Genomic DNA, 15,608 nt, shown 5'->3' on the forward strand with positions numbered 1-15,608 from the left:
AAAGAAAAATTTACCGACTAATTATGATCCGGCACTCTTGTGTTTTGTTAACTGTAAATAAAGAATGTCATGTTCAATTAGCACGAGCTCAGGCTCATGTATGCCATGGCTGTCAGTCAATTACCTGCCTAAAACACCTGTATGAGGTTCTCTGCAGTACACATACAGATACACACACACATATAGACACATATGCATATGTAGACACGAATAACACTGAGAACAGCTCGCGCGCTCTAAACTTTTACTTGCTTTCGTTTTGGCGCGTGCTTCTGCTCCGGCTCACCGTTTTTACCGTTGCTCATTCGTATCTCGACTTTCAGACAGAGCGCACGTCCGTTTGCTGGTTCGTTCGGCGGTTCGTTCGTTCGTGTGTGTGTGTTTATTTCTTTGCGTTGTTATTAACTTTTATATTTACTACGTCTACGTTCCTCGTATATATGTACATACAAATATGTACTTCTACATCTCTATATTGTATGTGTCGGTTATATTTAGTTCTCTACAATTTACGCGCTGATATTTCAATTCGCCACGCTGCTGCCACCTGTACAGCGTTCATTTAGTGTCTTCTGCCGCTGGCCCCTCTCCAACAACAACAACCACACTAACAACAACAACAACAGCAGCAACAATCATAATAATTGAAAACGCTGTCAATGCCGGCTGCATTCAAAGTCGCGTTTTGTGTACGTGTATCTGTATCTTTAACTTGAATTCGTGCAAAAAGCGCCGTCGACAGCGGCGACAGCAATAGCAGCAGCAGAGGCCACCAAATTACACCAAAATTGTTTCATAAACGTATCTTTTTACAAAACAACCGCAACAACAATAACAAGAACAGCGGTAACCAAAACAAGTAAAATAGAGTGTATTATCAGTTACCTTGGCGAATGAAAATTTGTGCCAAGCAGCAGCAGAGCAGCCGCGTCGCCGTCAACGTTGACGTTGTGCGTTTACATGTGTGGTGCGTAGAAAAATGATAATTGAATGCAATAAATAAAAATTCACAGCAACAACTAAAACAACAACAAGAGTAGCAGCAACGGCAACAGGAATAATATCAAATTATATCACAACTAATAGTGCACATAGCGCAGCACAACAACAATATAATCAAGCGAAACGGCAGATACAAAACAAACACACACAACACAATAACAAAATAGCAAACGGCAGAACGTTTAAGTGAGCAGCAGCAGCGACGCATCGTCACGACGCGACGTTGGCAGAGACAGCGAAAATAGCAACAAAATGTCGAAAAACTGTTGAGGTTCGTATTTGTGTGTATGTATGTAAGTGTGTGAGTCTGTAATATTAACGTTGTGTATGCTTTATGAATGCCGTGCGCTCTTCTATATATGTATGTGTATTTGTATGTGAATACGTGGTTTATTTGCTGCTTCAGTGCATACGTTGGCTTCATGCTGCCCCCTCTACGTTCTCTTGCACATTCACTCTCTCTTTCTCTGTCTCTCGTGCCCTTCTCCTTCTATCTCTGCTTTTGAGTGTGGCTTATGCTGCCAGCGTCGCAGTCGACGCAATCTTGGGGTGCTCTACTTATTCTGTTCTTTTGGCATGTTTTTTTTTTGCGCCCCAATAGCGACAGCAACGATGTTGATTACAGCCTACAGCCCAAAATGCCCCAACACACACACACAAGCGCACGAATTCAGACAAGCCATAACAATGGCAGCGGCCACAGCAAAAGTGTGTTGACATTTTGTTGTTGCTTTTGTTGTGTTTTCCGTCTGTTTTGCTCTATATGTATGTATGTGGTGCAGCATATGTGCGTGTGTAAGTGTCTCTGCCGCCTGGCAGGGGTAGTGTACGTGTTTAAATTATCAAGCTGAGCTTGTCAGCGCTGGCAGCACGCATGCATATACATACGTACATACAGATATGTATGTACATACATATATGGAAATACAGCTGTATAGCACTGTGTACACATGTATACATGGGTATAAGTATGTACGTATTTATGTACATGCGTTTGTAACTGTGCCGGTGGGCTGGAACTTGGACTGGTAGTGCGCAAAGGGCTTCAATTCACGACGGCAAATGACAAAGAGACAAACAGACGGTGGGACGAACGCAACCTATTGATTTTCAATCAATATTTATGGTGGCTTCCCTCACCCTGTGCTTCCGCTCGTGTGTCTTTTCTTTCTACTTCGGCCTTTCTAGCTTTTGTTGTTGATTTTTTTTTTTACGTTCGCTTTGCTGTTCGATTTTTGAATATTGTCTTGCATTTGAATTGCTATTGCTTCTTCTGTGGCTTCGGCGCCAAAGCCGCTGTCGCTGTTGCCGTTGATGTTGCTATTTTGTTGCTGCTTCTTTTTTGCTCTATTCTGGTTTCACCTTTGGGCGACGCGAGACTCACTCACGCATGCATAATCAACAACTGTATTATTTCGCTGTGTGTTGCGGGTGTGTGTGTGTCAGTGCGACTGCGCTGCCAATTTTGCTGCTTTTGATTTCTGTATTGTTGTTGCTGTCACTGTAATCGCGGCTTTTTTATTATCATTTGATTGCGCTGCTTTTATGGTTGCCGTTGTTTTTCATTTTTCTTGCTGCTTTGTCGCCTATTTGTGTGAGTGTTTCATTTTTTTTTTTTCTTTTCTTCCGTTTTGGTTTTTTGGCCAATTCCGTTTTTGCAATGCAACCGCAAGATCGTTTTTGGCTTTGTTTTCATATCAATTAGTTTCTGTCGCTGTTGCTGCATTCCATTATGTATTTACTTTTCTTTTCTTTTTTTCTGGTCTTGTGTTTATTTAATTCGCTTCGTAGCCACGTTTGGTCCTCTATTTTCACCTGGCCTGTTAACGCTAACGGCTCAAATCTTTTGCCGTATATTTTCTTAATTTGTGTTTTGTTTTTGCTTGTTTGTTTGTCTGCTACTTGTCTTGTTTGTTGCCGCAGTTAACAGCTGCGTCGTTCGCCTGTCGCTTGTTTGTCACGCTTCACCATCGAACCGTTAGGCAACGGCACGTTGCCTCCCATAATGGGAGCGTGGACTGCATTTCAGTCGTCGCACAGTGAATCTCGGGTATACAAAGCCACGATATGACGTCGGCTATGTTGACGTTTTGCTTTATTTATATCAAGGACCCGGAGACAGAGACATATGCATATGCATATTTTCTTAGATATTTATATATCATATTGATTAATAACTGTCGATTAATGAAAAAACAAGAATTTCATTCAACATAATCTGTATTAGTCATTTAGTAAATGTAGATTAAAACATCAATCGCTTTTATTTTAAGCTTTATTCTTATCATCAATGGACCCTTTGTTTCTATTATTCAATGTCCGCTTAGGATAGGATTTTTTATTATTATTTAATTGCACTGTTTGGTAATATTGCCCCACTGTGTATCCATGCAACTGTCAAGTTTGCTTATGAGTGTACGTATTGCATGTGTGTACATGTGTACGCCTTTCATTTCCGCCGGCGCTTCAGCTGTCAAATGTGCAGAGACGCCAGGTACCAGCTATCCCTGCCCACTATCCACCCCGATAGCCAAACCCTTTGGGGCTGGCCAGCCGGCGCTTTAGTTGTGTGCGCCACGGTTTCTCACCACGGCAACCACTTGTTTTCCCAAGCAAAACAACACACACAAACAGACACACACATACACTACCATACATACACATCAATATATACATACATGCATAGCAAAAGCCCTCACTCGTTCAGTCTCTCTCGCACACATACACACAAACACTTGCTTGAACCCGCCCTGCTTTAAGCAGGACTTTCCGCTCTGTTTGTATGTGTCGTCTGCGTTGACAGCGGCGCCAGCGTCACTGTTGGCGTCAGCATCTGCGTCGACGCCAGCCGCGGCCGCAGCCGCACAATTCACACATTCCGTTGCGTCTCTAGCGTCGCGGCAACAGATGAAAAAGTTTCTCGCGCGCACACATTCGAAAGCCACAAAAACGCTGCTTGGAGTTTAAATAGAAATTCGTTGTTTTCGTACTTGTTTGTTGTTGTTGTGCTTGGTTTTTATATCGAGTTATTTAATATAAAAAATTACGCATACGCAGCGCTGACAGATGTCAGCCTGTAACTAGACTACACAATCGAGCGCGGTCAAAAACGTGCACGGTCCATCAACTACAGTAATGTGAAACCTCTCTCGTTCTCCCTCTCTCTCTCTCATTCTGTCTTTCTCTCTGTATATGTGTGTATGTGTGAGTGAAGCTGTTGCGCGCGTTTTTCTCTTGCTCTGTCGCCTTGAACATCAACATATGGCAACATAATTGTGTCGTCTCTGAAGTCGCTTTCGATTTGTGCATAAATTGTGTTGTTTACGGTGCAAGTTTGTTGTTTTATTCAACACTTTGTTTGTGGAATAACTCAATTTAATCTAACATCTGGCCTGGTTAATGTTATATACATACATACATAAATAGAAAGGAAGAAAATCAGAACTGTGAACTGCGCTTATTGGTTTTAAAGTTAACTTTAAATCTACTGCAAATACTTTGAAAAAGGTTATAATCATTATGTGATTTAAATTAGAAAATGAAATTAGAGAATATATAAAATTTAAGCATAAAGTTTTTCTTTATGATTAAATGTTTAAGTGATGTTATGCCAATGGGACTTGTTATAGCTGTTGTGTACCTAAATATGCTCTATATGCATATACTTGTATGGAGTGGAATCGAATTATATAGATTTGCTGTGGCATCATAAATTTATATTTTTTGTATTATTATTTAGTTTTATATACATAATGGTTGCGTCCATGTCATTTAAATTTGGTATCGTACCTCAAGTCACGAAGTACATATACAGTAGATCAAACATCAAGCTATAATCAACTGACTTGTTCAGTCACGTAACTAAATTTGTGTTAACAAGTCTTCAGTCAGCTGTTCTGAGCAATAGATAACCCTTAATGACAAATAATATACATCTATGTATAATATCAACAGGAAAACTGTTTACCTATATGATGCTTAACATGCAACTTGGGCGTTGATAACTCAATTAATCAATTAATCTGTCAGGAAGAATTCACATACCGAAAGAATGAACCTTTTGTATATAGAAAATTAGGTATAATCTTCGCAATTCCTAAAAAGCTATTGTATGTGCCTTATATTTCCTAGACTTCTGCTGTTTACCCATATCAGGTTCCATTCAACCTGCTAAAGTTCCTAAGATCTTAGAGTATTCAGAAGTTCTATGCCTCAATCAGTTTGCTCTTCAATACCCATTATAAAATTGCATATTATTATCTAGAATTTCTAAGAGTATTAAAAATTCTGCAGCTTAATGTCAATGACAATACGATTTCGATCGCGATCTCATTTATCGATTGGCATAATGATGATGATTCGGTCGTTTGGCTACGCTCAATTAGATTAAGAGCCCATCAATAATTGTGACCTGCGTAGTTGACCATTAGGTGATTAGTGCTGGGCATCCAATCCAATCTGTTAGCCATCATCAAGCTAACCAGCTCCTCGGCTCACCAGGCCATATATATCGGCGCATATGGCCAACAATCGCTATATAAGAGACGAGTGTTCGCGAGCAAACGAAAGTGAATTAACATAATGGATTCCGTGTACTACAGGGCAACAGCGCCGCCTTGCATTTATCATACGAACTGCCAGCGCAAGCGGGCGAGAGGGGGGCGTGTACGTGCCGCAACAACGGAGGCAACATCGGCTGCAACAGCGGCAGCAGCGGCCGCAGCAACAGCAGCTGCCACTTGCGCTTTCGCTGACCGCTGCCTGCTGCGTCTGCTGGTCACAGGTGGTCAGCGTCGACGACGACATCGTCATTATCATCATCACCACCATCATCATTATCGTCGTCGGATTGTGTGTCAGTGGAAAAGACTTAAACGCAGTTCATTATTTATGCTGGGCCGACGGCCCGAGGGGACAGTGGCAGACCGCAATTAATATCACTATTTTGAAGTCCATGTGTGTGCGTGTGTGTGTGTGTGTGTGTGTGTGTGTGTGGCACACTTTGTTGTGGGCGTTGACATTGAGAGTCGTCCGGCGTCACGCCCAATCGTGTAGTCCAGACATGCTGTCGTCAGCCCACTGTCCCTTGGCACAGTGGGTCAAGCGTCCAGCTGATCGAATAATTAATTAATATAATTACTTTGTGGAGAGTATATGAAAAACATATATTTAATCGTAATATTGACATCAATTTATTCTGTCTGTCGGTCCGCTTAAATGTGTCGATCTCGAAAACTATAAAATCGAACGAAATTAAATTTGGAATATGTATAACACAGAGTAAGAGCATTCCTTTTATTGGATATATTCCGCAATTTCTGAAATATAAAAATAAATCTCTTTCAGGAATGTATTTCAATATAATACTTAAATATATTTTTATAATAAATTAGTAATCCATATAAGCAGGCATTTAGACATTTTTCTAATGGATGCAATCCTAAATTTCTTAAATATAGAAAAAATTTGATTTTTACTGTAAGAATTTTTCATGGATTTTTGTGATAGAATATGATTATCGTGTCTTTCTTACACTATATTTATTATCTTCCAAAAATTCGTATACATATATGTATATTTTTATAATGCAACAGGTTATAAACCGTAAATATTTCATCATATTTGAAATTATATTAAAAAACATAGTTCCACTTAGATAATTCACACTTTTAGTCCTCTTACATTACCTATTGAGCTATTTAATGTGAGCTGTTGAGTATTAATTGTATCCACTGTGTATTGCTCATCCGCCATGTTGGCCATGTTGGCGGCAATCGTTAATATTTAATGAACAATCGCATTTCACAAAGTTGACGCGAGTACGTTTCATTTCGCTGACCTGAACGGGTTGGCGGGTGTCCAGTAAGGAGGAAGGTAGCTGGGCGGAAGGTTGGGGTATTCCCATACAGCTGGCCAGCATTTAGACATCAACCCCATTGACACACTTGAATGAGGACCTGCGCGTGGCTCGTAGCGCCGCGAAATGCGACATTTATGACCATTAAAGTCGCCAGCAGAAGCAGCTACAACAACGACGACAACAAAAGCCAAGGGGGGAGGTAGTGGGTGCGGGGTTCTGAGAGGTTAGGTTTGGGGCTTTTCCATTTTTCATTTAAATGCCATGGAATAATTGCTTTTTCCTGTAGTACCGCGCACATGTGTTTGTCTTTCTATGTGTGTGCGTTTGTATGTGTGTGTTGGCATGTATGTGTAAGGAGGAGGGGTAGAAGAAGGGGCAAATTGGGTACACTGTAAACAAAGAGGGCATTACATACATGTACATACACACGTATATATATATATATATATATATATATATATATATATACACACATACATATGTAAATGTATTTGTGTAAATTGTCAACTTTTGTTTTGTTCTAATGCCCTTCAAAAATAGCATAAATAGCTGTATTTCACTATGTCTGCTTAGCTTTGGTCGATTTTTATGAAAAATAGTTTGCAAAAGAGCAAAGCAAAGAGCAACAGAGAAATATAAATGCAGTTTGGGGGATATATCCATTATATGATCTAAATGTGGAGAATCGAATATAATATGTTTATATAAGTTATATAGGCAATTCTTAAAAAAAAAATGGGCTTAGCTTTCTTATCGATTCTCTCTGATTTCTTATAGTTGGTATAAAATGTTTCACAGAAATTCTTTAAAATTGAGAAGATTCAAAGAGATCTCTAAGGAAATGTATGTAGAAAGTTATCCCCCACACTTTATATAGCTGCAGTTAATAATATATACTTAAGAATTCATTCACATGAGCGTAAACCTTTTCTTAGAATAATTTTCGTGTTTAATTTGATATTCTCTCATATCCTCGATGACATCAATCAAGTATTCTCTTTATAGTCTGCATTAGCTCTGATTTGTAGGGCACTTAAGCTCTGACCTGTCGCTAAGCTCTGTCTGAGGCTATTTCAGTTTTCTTTTATGTTCTTCGACTAGTTTTGCTTACATTTTGTTGTTGTCGTTACAGCTGGCAGCATGGACTCGGCCGCCATGGCCATTGCTGTGGGCAGCAATTCGGGCCCCGGTAGCAGCAGCAGCGCCAGCAGCGGCTATGGCAGTGCCACGACCACGCCCACAACTCCGCTAAGCTCCGGCAGCCTTTACGAGGGAACGCCAACGCCAATGGCCACCATTGCGACGGTGGCGCCCTTTTATAGTGAAGCATTGACCAGCCTGGATGCGCAGCAGCGACAGCAGCAGCAGCAGCACCATCAGCAGCAGCACCAGCAGCAACAGTTACAGTCCCAGCAGCAGCAGCAAACGCACTTTTATCATCAGAACTATAACTATGCTGGCATGGAGGCGTACAACTACAGTGCGTACAACTATAATGCGCCAGCTGTGCCGCCCAGTGGTTATCAGAAGCTGGCGGCTGTCAAGTACAACAGCAGTAACGGCAGCAGCAGCAGCAGCAGCAGCAGCAACACAAGCAACAGCAGTGGCGGCATCAACAACATCAGCAACATAAACAACAGTAACAGCAGCAGCAGTAGCAGCAGCAATATTATGAGCAGCAGCAAGCCGCAGGCGGCAGCCACGCCCTTTTATGCACAGCCCCAAAGCATGTCAATGTCCATGTCGATGCCCATGACATCTGGCGGCTATATGAACCAAGCGAATCCCTATGAAGCATACAAGTACAAAATACCGACACAGCTGCACACACAGCAACAGCAGCAACAGCAACAGCAACACCAGCAGCAGCAACAGCAGCAGCAACAGCAGCAGCAACAACAGCAACAACAGCAGCAACTGCAGCAGCAACAGCAGCAGCAGCAGCTGCAGCTGCAGTCAACGCAGCAATATCACAGCTTGAGCCTGGCTCAGAAGCAAAGCCAACACCCGCAGCAGCAGCAGCAGCAACAGTTGCATTCCCAGCAGCAACCGTTGCCGCCACAGCAGCAGCAGCAGCAACTACAGCAACAGCAACAGCTGCCACCGCTGGAACCCAACTATGCTGCTATCAAGCCAAGCAGTCGCTACCAGAATATGCCGCCAGCTTTGTACGGCAGCCCAGGTGCGGCAGGATCGGGTGCTGCTCCCGCGGCTGCCCAGTTGCCCGGGTCGTACTATGACAAGTATGCCATGTCTCTCTACTCACCGAACGGCGGCCTGAGCTTTGGCGCACCGGCGCCGCTCTACAGTCCGCCGGAGCTGGGCGCCGAGTCGGCTTATCGCAAGTCCAGCCACTGGAACGTTGACTACAATGCGGCCAACTATCGCACGATTTCGGGCAACAGCAGCGCCTATCATCATGCCGTGGCGAATGCTCCACCTCCACCTGCACATCCACATCCACATCCACCTTCACATCCGCCCAATGCAAGCAGTGGCGACGTGTACTACAAGTACGACAAGTACGCCTCGTCTCAGCCGACGGCTCCATATGCGACCGCCAATCCCTATCAGACGAACATCACACAGCCCTATGCTGCACGCGGTATCTGGCCAGCCAATCCTGTGGAGAATCCGCTGCCCAACACCAGGCAAAACTGCTGCACTCAGCCGTATCCACAGCAGAGTTGCTACTATCCGCGCAGCAATGGCTATGGCTCGCAGCCATCACAATATGGTGGCGTCCAGGCCAGCAGCCACAAGCTCAAGCATCCGACTGATCTCTATGGCTCCTATGAGCCACTCCCGCCCGCCCAGCTGGGCTATGGCTATGCTCAGCCAGGCGCTGCGGTCGCACCACCCAACCCAGCGGCGCCCGCCAGCAGCAGTCAGCGCTATGTGCCGCCGCTGGGCCTCAACATGGGCCTCAGCATGGGCGTGGGCGTGGGAGTGGGCATGGAGGCTAATGTAAGCAGCGCCTACTACAATGATCTCAGCAGTCTGGATGGCTATGGGCCGGTGCCGGTGCAGGTGCCAGTACCCGCTCAGCAGTCGCATCGGTCCCAGCCTTACCAAAGCGCCAGCTCCTTGGAGTATACGTACAGGAAGCGGGCACCACCAACGGCCGGTGGCTGCTATTTGTCGGCAGGTGGTGCACCGCCACCGCCGCCGCTGGGCAATCTGGAGGCCCATGTGGACAGCTTTGTGGGCTACGATCTGCACGCAGCTGCGCCGTCCCACTATCCAGCGCAGCATCAGAAGCAGCAGTCGCAATCGCAGTCGATGGCGCAACCACTGGCACCACCCAGCTCGAATAGCTCCAATATACGCGACTTTCTGTCCAGCTGGAACGACGACGAGGAGGAGCAGTCGGTGCCGCAGCCAGTACGCTTGGAAACCGAACTGCAGCAGCCGACGGTGGCTGTGGTAGCGCCCGTTGCACCACCCAACCACTCGAGCTTCATGTACGAGACGCTGCCGCCGACGGGTCCGGAAGCCACGGCTGTCCTGGCTGTCCAGGCGAATCAGTTGCCGCAGTGCCCGTCAATGAATTTGCCGGACATCATTATCGATCACCACCATGAGAAGTCAGCGCTGGCCCAGCCCAGTGTGGCGCATGTGGAGGATTCCTTTGGCAGCTTCGATGTGGAAAAGGAGTTGGATGAGCTGCGTCTTAAAAAATGCGGCGTGGATGCCAACGAGTCACAGCCCGGCGATACAGATGCCCTGGCCGAGATGCTGCGAGAGCCGGTGGTGTCGCAGCCGGAGGAGTCACTCGTGTCGCCTCTGCCACTGCCGCTGTCCAGCCAACTGCTGCCGGACCCAACGGCCATTGAGTTCGACCCGAGCAACAGCAACTCGAACGAGTCCACGTTCGAGAAGGAGTACGAGACGTTCATAAATAAAAACGAAGGCAGCGACAGCGATCCGGATCCGAATGGCCAGCTCAACAGCGAGTATCCGGAACATGGCAATCGCTTCAAGTTTTACAAGCGCAAGCGAAAGACCACGGAGCCAGCAGAGGAGACGACAACGGCGGTAGCAGTCATAGAGAGCACAACTGCAACCAATGTTCCAGATGCTATCTTAGATGGTGCTACAGTTGCTGTTCCGGCTCCTAAGCCAGCTCTGTCTCCGGTTTCTGCTCCTGCTCCCTTAGCCATTGCTCCTGCTCCTGCTCCGCTTGCGCCCAAAGCAGCGGCACGTGCCAGCCGCAGACGCCTGGCGCGCCGTCGTCGCAATCGCATCAAGATGCTAAAGATTCTAGAGTTTGAGAGTCCCAAGATCAAGCATCGATTCTATTTCCGTACGCTGAAGCTGCTGCGTCGCCGATTCGCTTCGGCTCGGCTGCGGCAGCAGCGTCTCGAGCGCATGCGTCGCCATTTGGCACTCAGCAAGGAACGTCGCCTGCCTCTAATAAAACGCGAGTCAGCTAAGCAATATAAGGCTCTGAGCACCATGGAGGCTACTTCGGCTCGAGAGACGGTCATCAAGGTTGGATATGCGCTGCGAGAGAATCAGGCGCACCGTGAGCTGGAGCATATGAGTGGAGACTCCGATCAAACGGTGCAATCTGTGGATCTGTTGGGCAGCTTCAAGGGCTTCGATGATGTGGAGAATACGAATCTATCGCCGAAGGCCAAACTGCATGCCGAAACAGAAGTGCCAGAGGAAAAACTTATTAAAAATGTTGAGGAAATGCCCATAAGTGCGGAGGCAAAGCAGCTGGAAATACAGCGTTGGCTAGACCACAGCATGGAGGAGCATCCGGCTGCAATTCAGTCAACCGAAGCCATTGCAGCCACCGTCATCAGCTTGAGCTCATCCTCCTCTTCGTCGTCGTCGTCCTCCTCCTCCTCCTCCTCTTCGTCAACATCCTCCGCCAGTTCAACTAGCTCATCATCTAGCTCTTCCTCGAGCAGTTCCAGCAGGGAGAGCGAGAAAAACGCCTCCAATTCGAGCAACAACAGCTGCTCTGGCGAGGAGAGCGACTTCAATGAGATGGCCGCACTGGAGAAGGAGCTCTCGCTAACCGCCATGCCAAAGCCAGCAACGGATCTGCAGAGCAGCGAGAGCCTGATGCAGGCGTCCAACAATGACATAGCAAAGCTCAAGCAGATCCTCGAGAGTGATGGCGACGATGAGGAGCAGCACCAACAGCAGCAGCAGCAGCTGGCCAACAACGTACCAAAGCTAAGTGACCTTAGTAAAATTGCCTTAAATAGTTCCTTAAAATCTAGTGACATAGTCAAAGATGCCGCCGAGGCAGCCACAGAGGCGCCTCAGCAACAGCAACAGCAACAGCCACAGGCACAGCAGCACCGTGAGCTCAGCGTCGAGGAGGCGCTGGCCGAGATGTATCAGCAGATAGGCGTGGCCTCCGATGCCGAGGACAATGAAACGGAACCGGATGCCAAGCAGCTGATCGATGTCGCTGCCGGCTCTGGCCAGGATGTCCTGTTGATCAATCTGGCCGAGATTTTCGATAATAGCAGCAGCGATCTCTACGTGGTGCAGTGCGACATGAATGAGAACATCCTGGGCGTGGTGGAGCACGACGAGCTCGAGCAGCAGCAGCCGCCGACAGTAGCAGGAGCAGCAGCTGCTGCTGCGGAGCAGACCAATACGCAACAGCTGATCGAACTACTCGCCGAACCGGAATCGGATCACTTTGACGCCACGCCCCTCATCCATCATGAGGAGGTGGTGCCGGATAGCTGCAGCAAGCTGAGCGCTCGACGAGAGTTCCTCAAGTATCTGCACGGCAAATATGTGCAGAATAACGTGAGTCGCTACGATCATGGTCAGCGTGTGCTGCGCAAGTACAAGCGTCGACTCCTGCTCCAGCAGAAGCAGAAGCAGCAGCAGCAGCAGCAGCAGCAGCGGCAGTCAACGCATGCCACACCCACGGCGCGTAGGCGTTAACCAAAGATGGCTGCAACAAAAGACTGTGAAGGCTTTCCATTTCCTGCTCAGTTGCTGGCGGGGGGGTGGTAAACGTTGTAGCTCTAGCGTGAAAAATCAACTTGACGTGCCTAATGGTTTAGAAATTTAAATTCAAATTATTCACACACATACACACACACACACATAGAGACAGATTTACACCTACACACATACATACACCTACTACACCCACACATTTGGTGAATCTCAAAAGACTTGTTTATATAAAATCAATTTTTTTGGCATTTGTTTAGTACATCCCGTAGTAGATATACTAAATCTAATCAATCTATATAGTTAATCTTCTTCTTCTTATTTTTTTTTTTTTTGTATATAGTTAAAGCATAGCAAAGGCTTCGTTTTTAATACACATATGGACATTTGCAAGTTTAAAACATTATTCAGTGTGACATAATATTAGAAAAAGAATTTTAATTGAGTTATATATTGATATATATAGATTGACTCGAGTACCTAAGGAAAACACAGTTTAGATTATTTGTATGCTGAAATAAGTGCAAATTACCAAAAAAATAGTTTTATTAAGTTAAAGTTCATTTTGAATTGAATTGAATACATAAATTTGTTATCTCTTTTAATATATGTTTATTTTATCCATTTATTTTATTGCTTAGATTATATGTTACTTTTCTACATAGTTTTTGAACATTAGAAAATATTTCTAAGCTTTTAACGAAACCTTAATTTCAGTCTATCCTAATAGATGCTCATAGAGTGAATATAGAGACAAGACCTTGTTGTAAACATAATAATAATAATATTAATATTGATGAATTCTTATTATTTCTTAAAGTAGATCTTTATTTAAAAAAAAAAAAAAAAAAAAGTATAATAACTTTTTCAAGCATCTCAAATTTCAATCCACTTTTTGAATAATATTTTTTAACTTTTATTGAATATTTTGAAATTTTAAAATATTTTTGTAAACTTTTCTGCAATATAAAGTCATACCGAATCTGAAAAAAAACCTGAAAATGTCCATATAAATTTAAATATATATATACATTTGAAAGCAGTTTTATATATGTATATGTATACATACATATATACATAGATGCATCTTTTTTGTAGCGAAACGTGCAATATTTTTTGTTAAATGTGCAATTAATGTGCTTTTAAGCTAATTTCTAAATAACAAACATATTTAAAAATTCGAATCTCGTGCTAAGTGGGGCCAGGCTGCGGCGAGGGGGCGTGTCTGGGTGCGTACACCTGGCGTATACGCGATTAGCCACATGCATCTGTGTATGCGTGTTGTTCCAGCTCGCGTGCAATTAACTTTACAAAAAAAAAAAATAAATAAAACAAAAATCGAGCACATATGTCATTTCAGCCATACATATATATTAATACTTATCTATATATACTTATAAATTAGTATGCTGCACTGTGAGTGCGAGTGCAATAGAGATAGCTAAGCAACATTTATATTTCAGTTGACTTTTTTTTTTTTAGCTTTTTTATTTTTATCAGTTAAGTGTATCAGCATTTTAGTCCGTGCGGAATAATTTAAAGCCGTCGCTCATCAGAGGTCAAACAGCAGATAGCGAAAGATATATAGTTACAGATATATACATATACATGCATACATGTATATAATATTAACAACTCTGTGGCATGTCTCTTGCGTGTTAGCTCAAACTGTTAACTTGGCTATGTGTATAATTATGGCCCAAGTAAAGCCCTTTTATGTCAAGTTGATGGCCATGCGGTTTTACAATACAAAAAATACAGCTAAGTGGACATAACACTCCCCCACACTGAAACGCCCAAAGCACCCTGTGCTCATGCTGATAAACAGATTTGTCTGTCTGACTTCTGCTACATTCATCTTTATCTCTCACCTTTCGCTTTCAGTAAAACTCTTCACAGAGTAATAAAGTTATGTATCTTTTACTTGCACTCTAGAGCATCTAGCAGTCGTTACTTGCCGTCTGTCAAACTCGTTTATTTTATTTTGTTTAAATAGTTTCGTTGTTAAGATTTTATCAACTGCCTTTGTTTAATGAAGGCCACCAAAAATGCAGCCTAGACCAAAAAAAATACGACTAAAAAAGGAATGAGAATAAGAGAATTATATATAAGATATATATACATTCATTTGTAGCGAGAAATACTGTTTAAGATTGTTAGAGAGAAGCTATTGTTTCAGTTAGTGCAAGACTTGTTTTTGTTTTCTAGTACAATTTACGTTAGGATTGGGAAATTGTTAAACATAGCAAAAATTAGAAAATATAAATATTTTTTTGTAGCTGTATAGACATTTTCATATACATATATATATATATAGTATAGTATGTCTGGAAGACTATTGCTGTAGCACTCTGAAATGGCCTTGTTTTTACACAACTTTGATGGATTATAATATAGTATATAGTATAGTAGATCTGGAACTGTAGATAAAATCCGCTATAGAAATTTGCTATGCAGTTGAAAATGGATTTGCTATGGCTTATATAAGACCTGGAATAGAAAACGTTGCACGTTTTAATTTTAAAAAAATAATAAGAAAACTAACAGATCTAATCATGTGAGACCAACCACCTATAGCTAAACTGAAACTACGTGCAACATCTTTTCTTGTAGTAAAACAGATTCCAAAGGACCAAAAAACAAAACAATTGATAGTTGTTATTTTTAATTGTAAACTACATACGAGTAAAGTAAAAGAAAAAGAAAGAGAAAAAAACTTTCGGGCACACATTGTTGTTGTTGTTTCGTTGTTTGTTTCCTTTCGCAATTCATCCTGTTTTTGTGCAATATCAAATCATATTTAGTT

The 15,608-nt window shown here is 43.5% G+C and overlaps 1 protein-coding gene across 1 annotated transcript; it reads left to right on the forward strand.

Annotated features, from left to right (window-relative positions):
• Positions 1-201: 201 nt before the first annotated feature.
• LOC6577704 lies at positions 202-13,344 on the forward strand. Its single transcript, XM_032728351.2, has 2 exons — positions 202-967; positions 7,995-13,344. The coding sequence occupies exons 1-2, from the start codon at positions 961-963 to the stop codon at positions 12,785-12,787; spliced, it is 4,800 nt and encodes a 1,599-aa protein (XP_032584242.2). The 5' UTR covers positions 202-960; the 3' UTR covers positions 12,788-13,344.
• The last annotated feature ends 2,264 nt before the right edge of the window (positions 13,345-15,608 follow it).

Source organism: Drosophila mojavensis, unplaced genomic scaffold (genome assembly GCF_018153725.1).
Source record: "Drosophila mojavensis isolate 15081-1352.22 unplaced genomic scaffold, ASM1815372v1 contig_36, whole genome shotgun sequence".
NCBI classification, from domain to species: Eukaryota; Metazoa; Arthropoda; class Insecta; order Diptera; family Drosophilidae; genus Drosophila; species Drosophila mojavensis.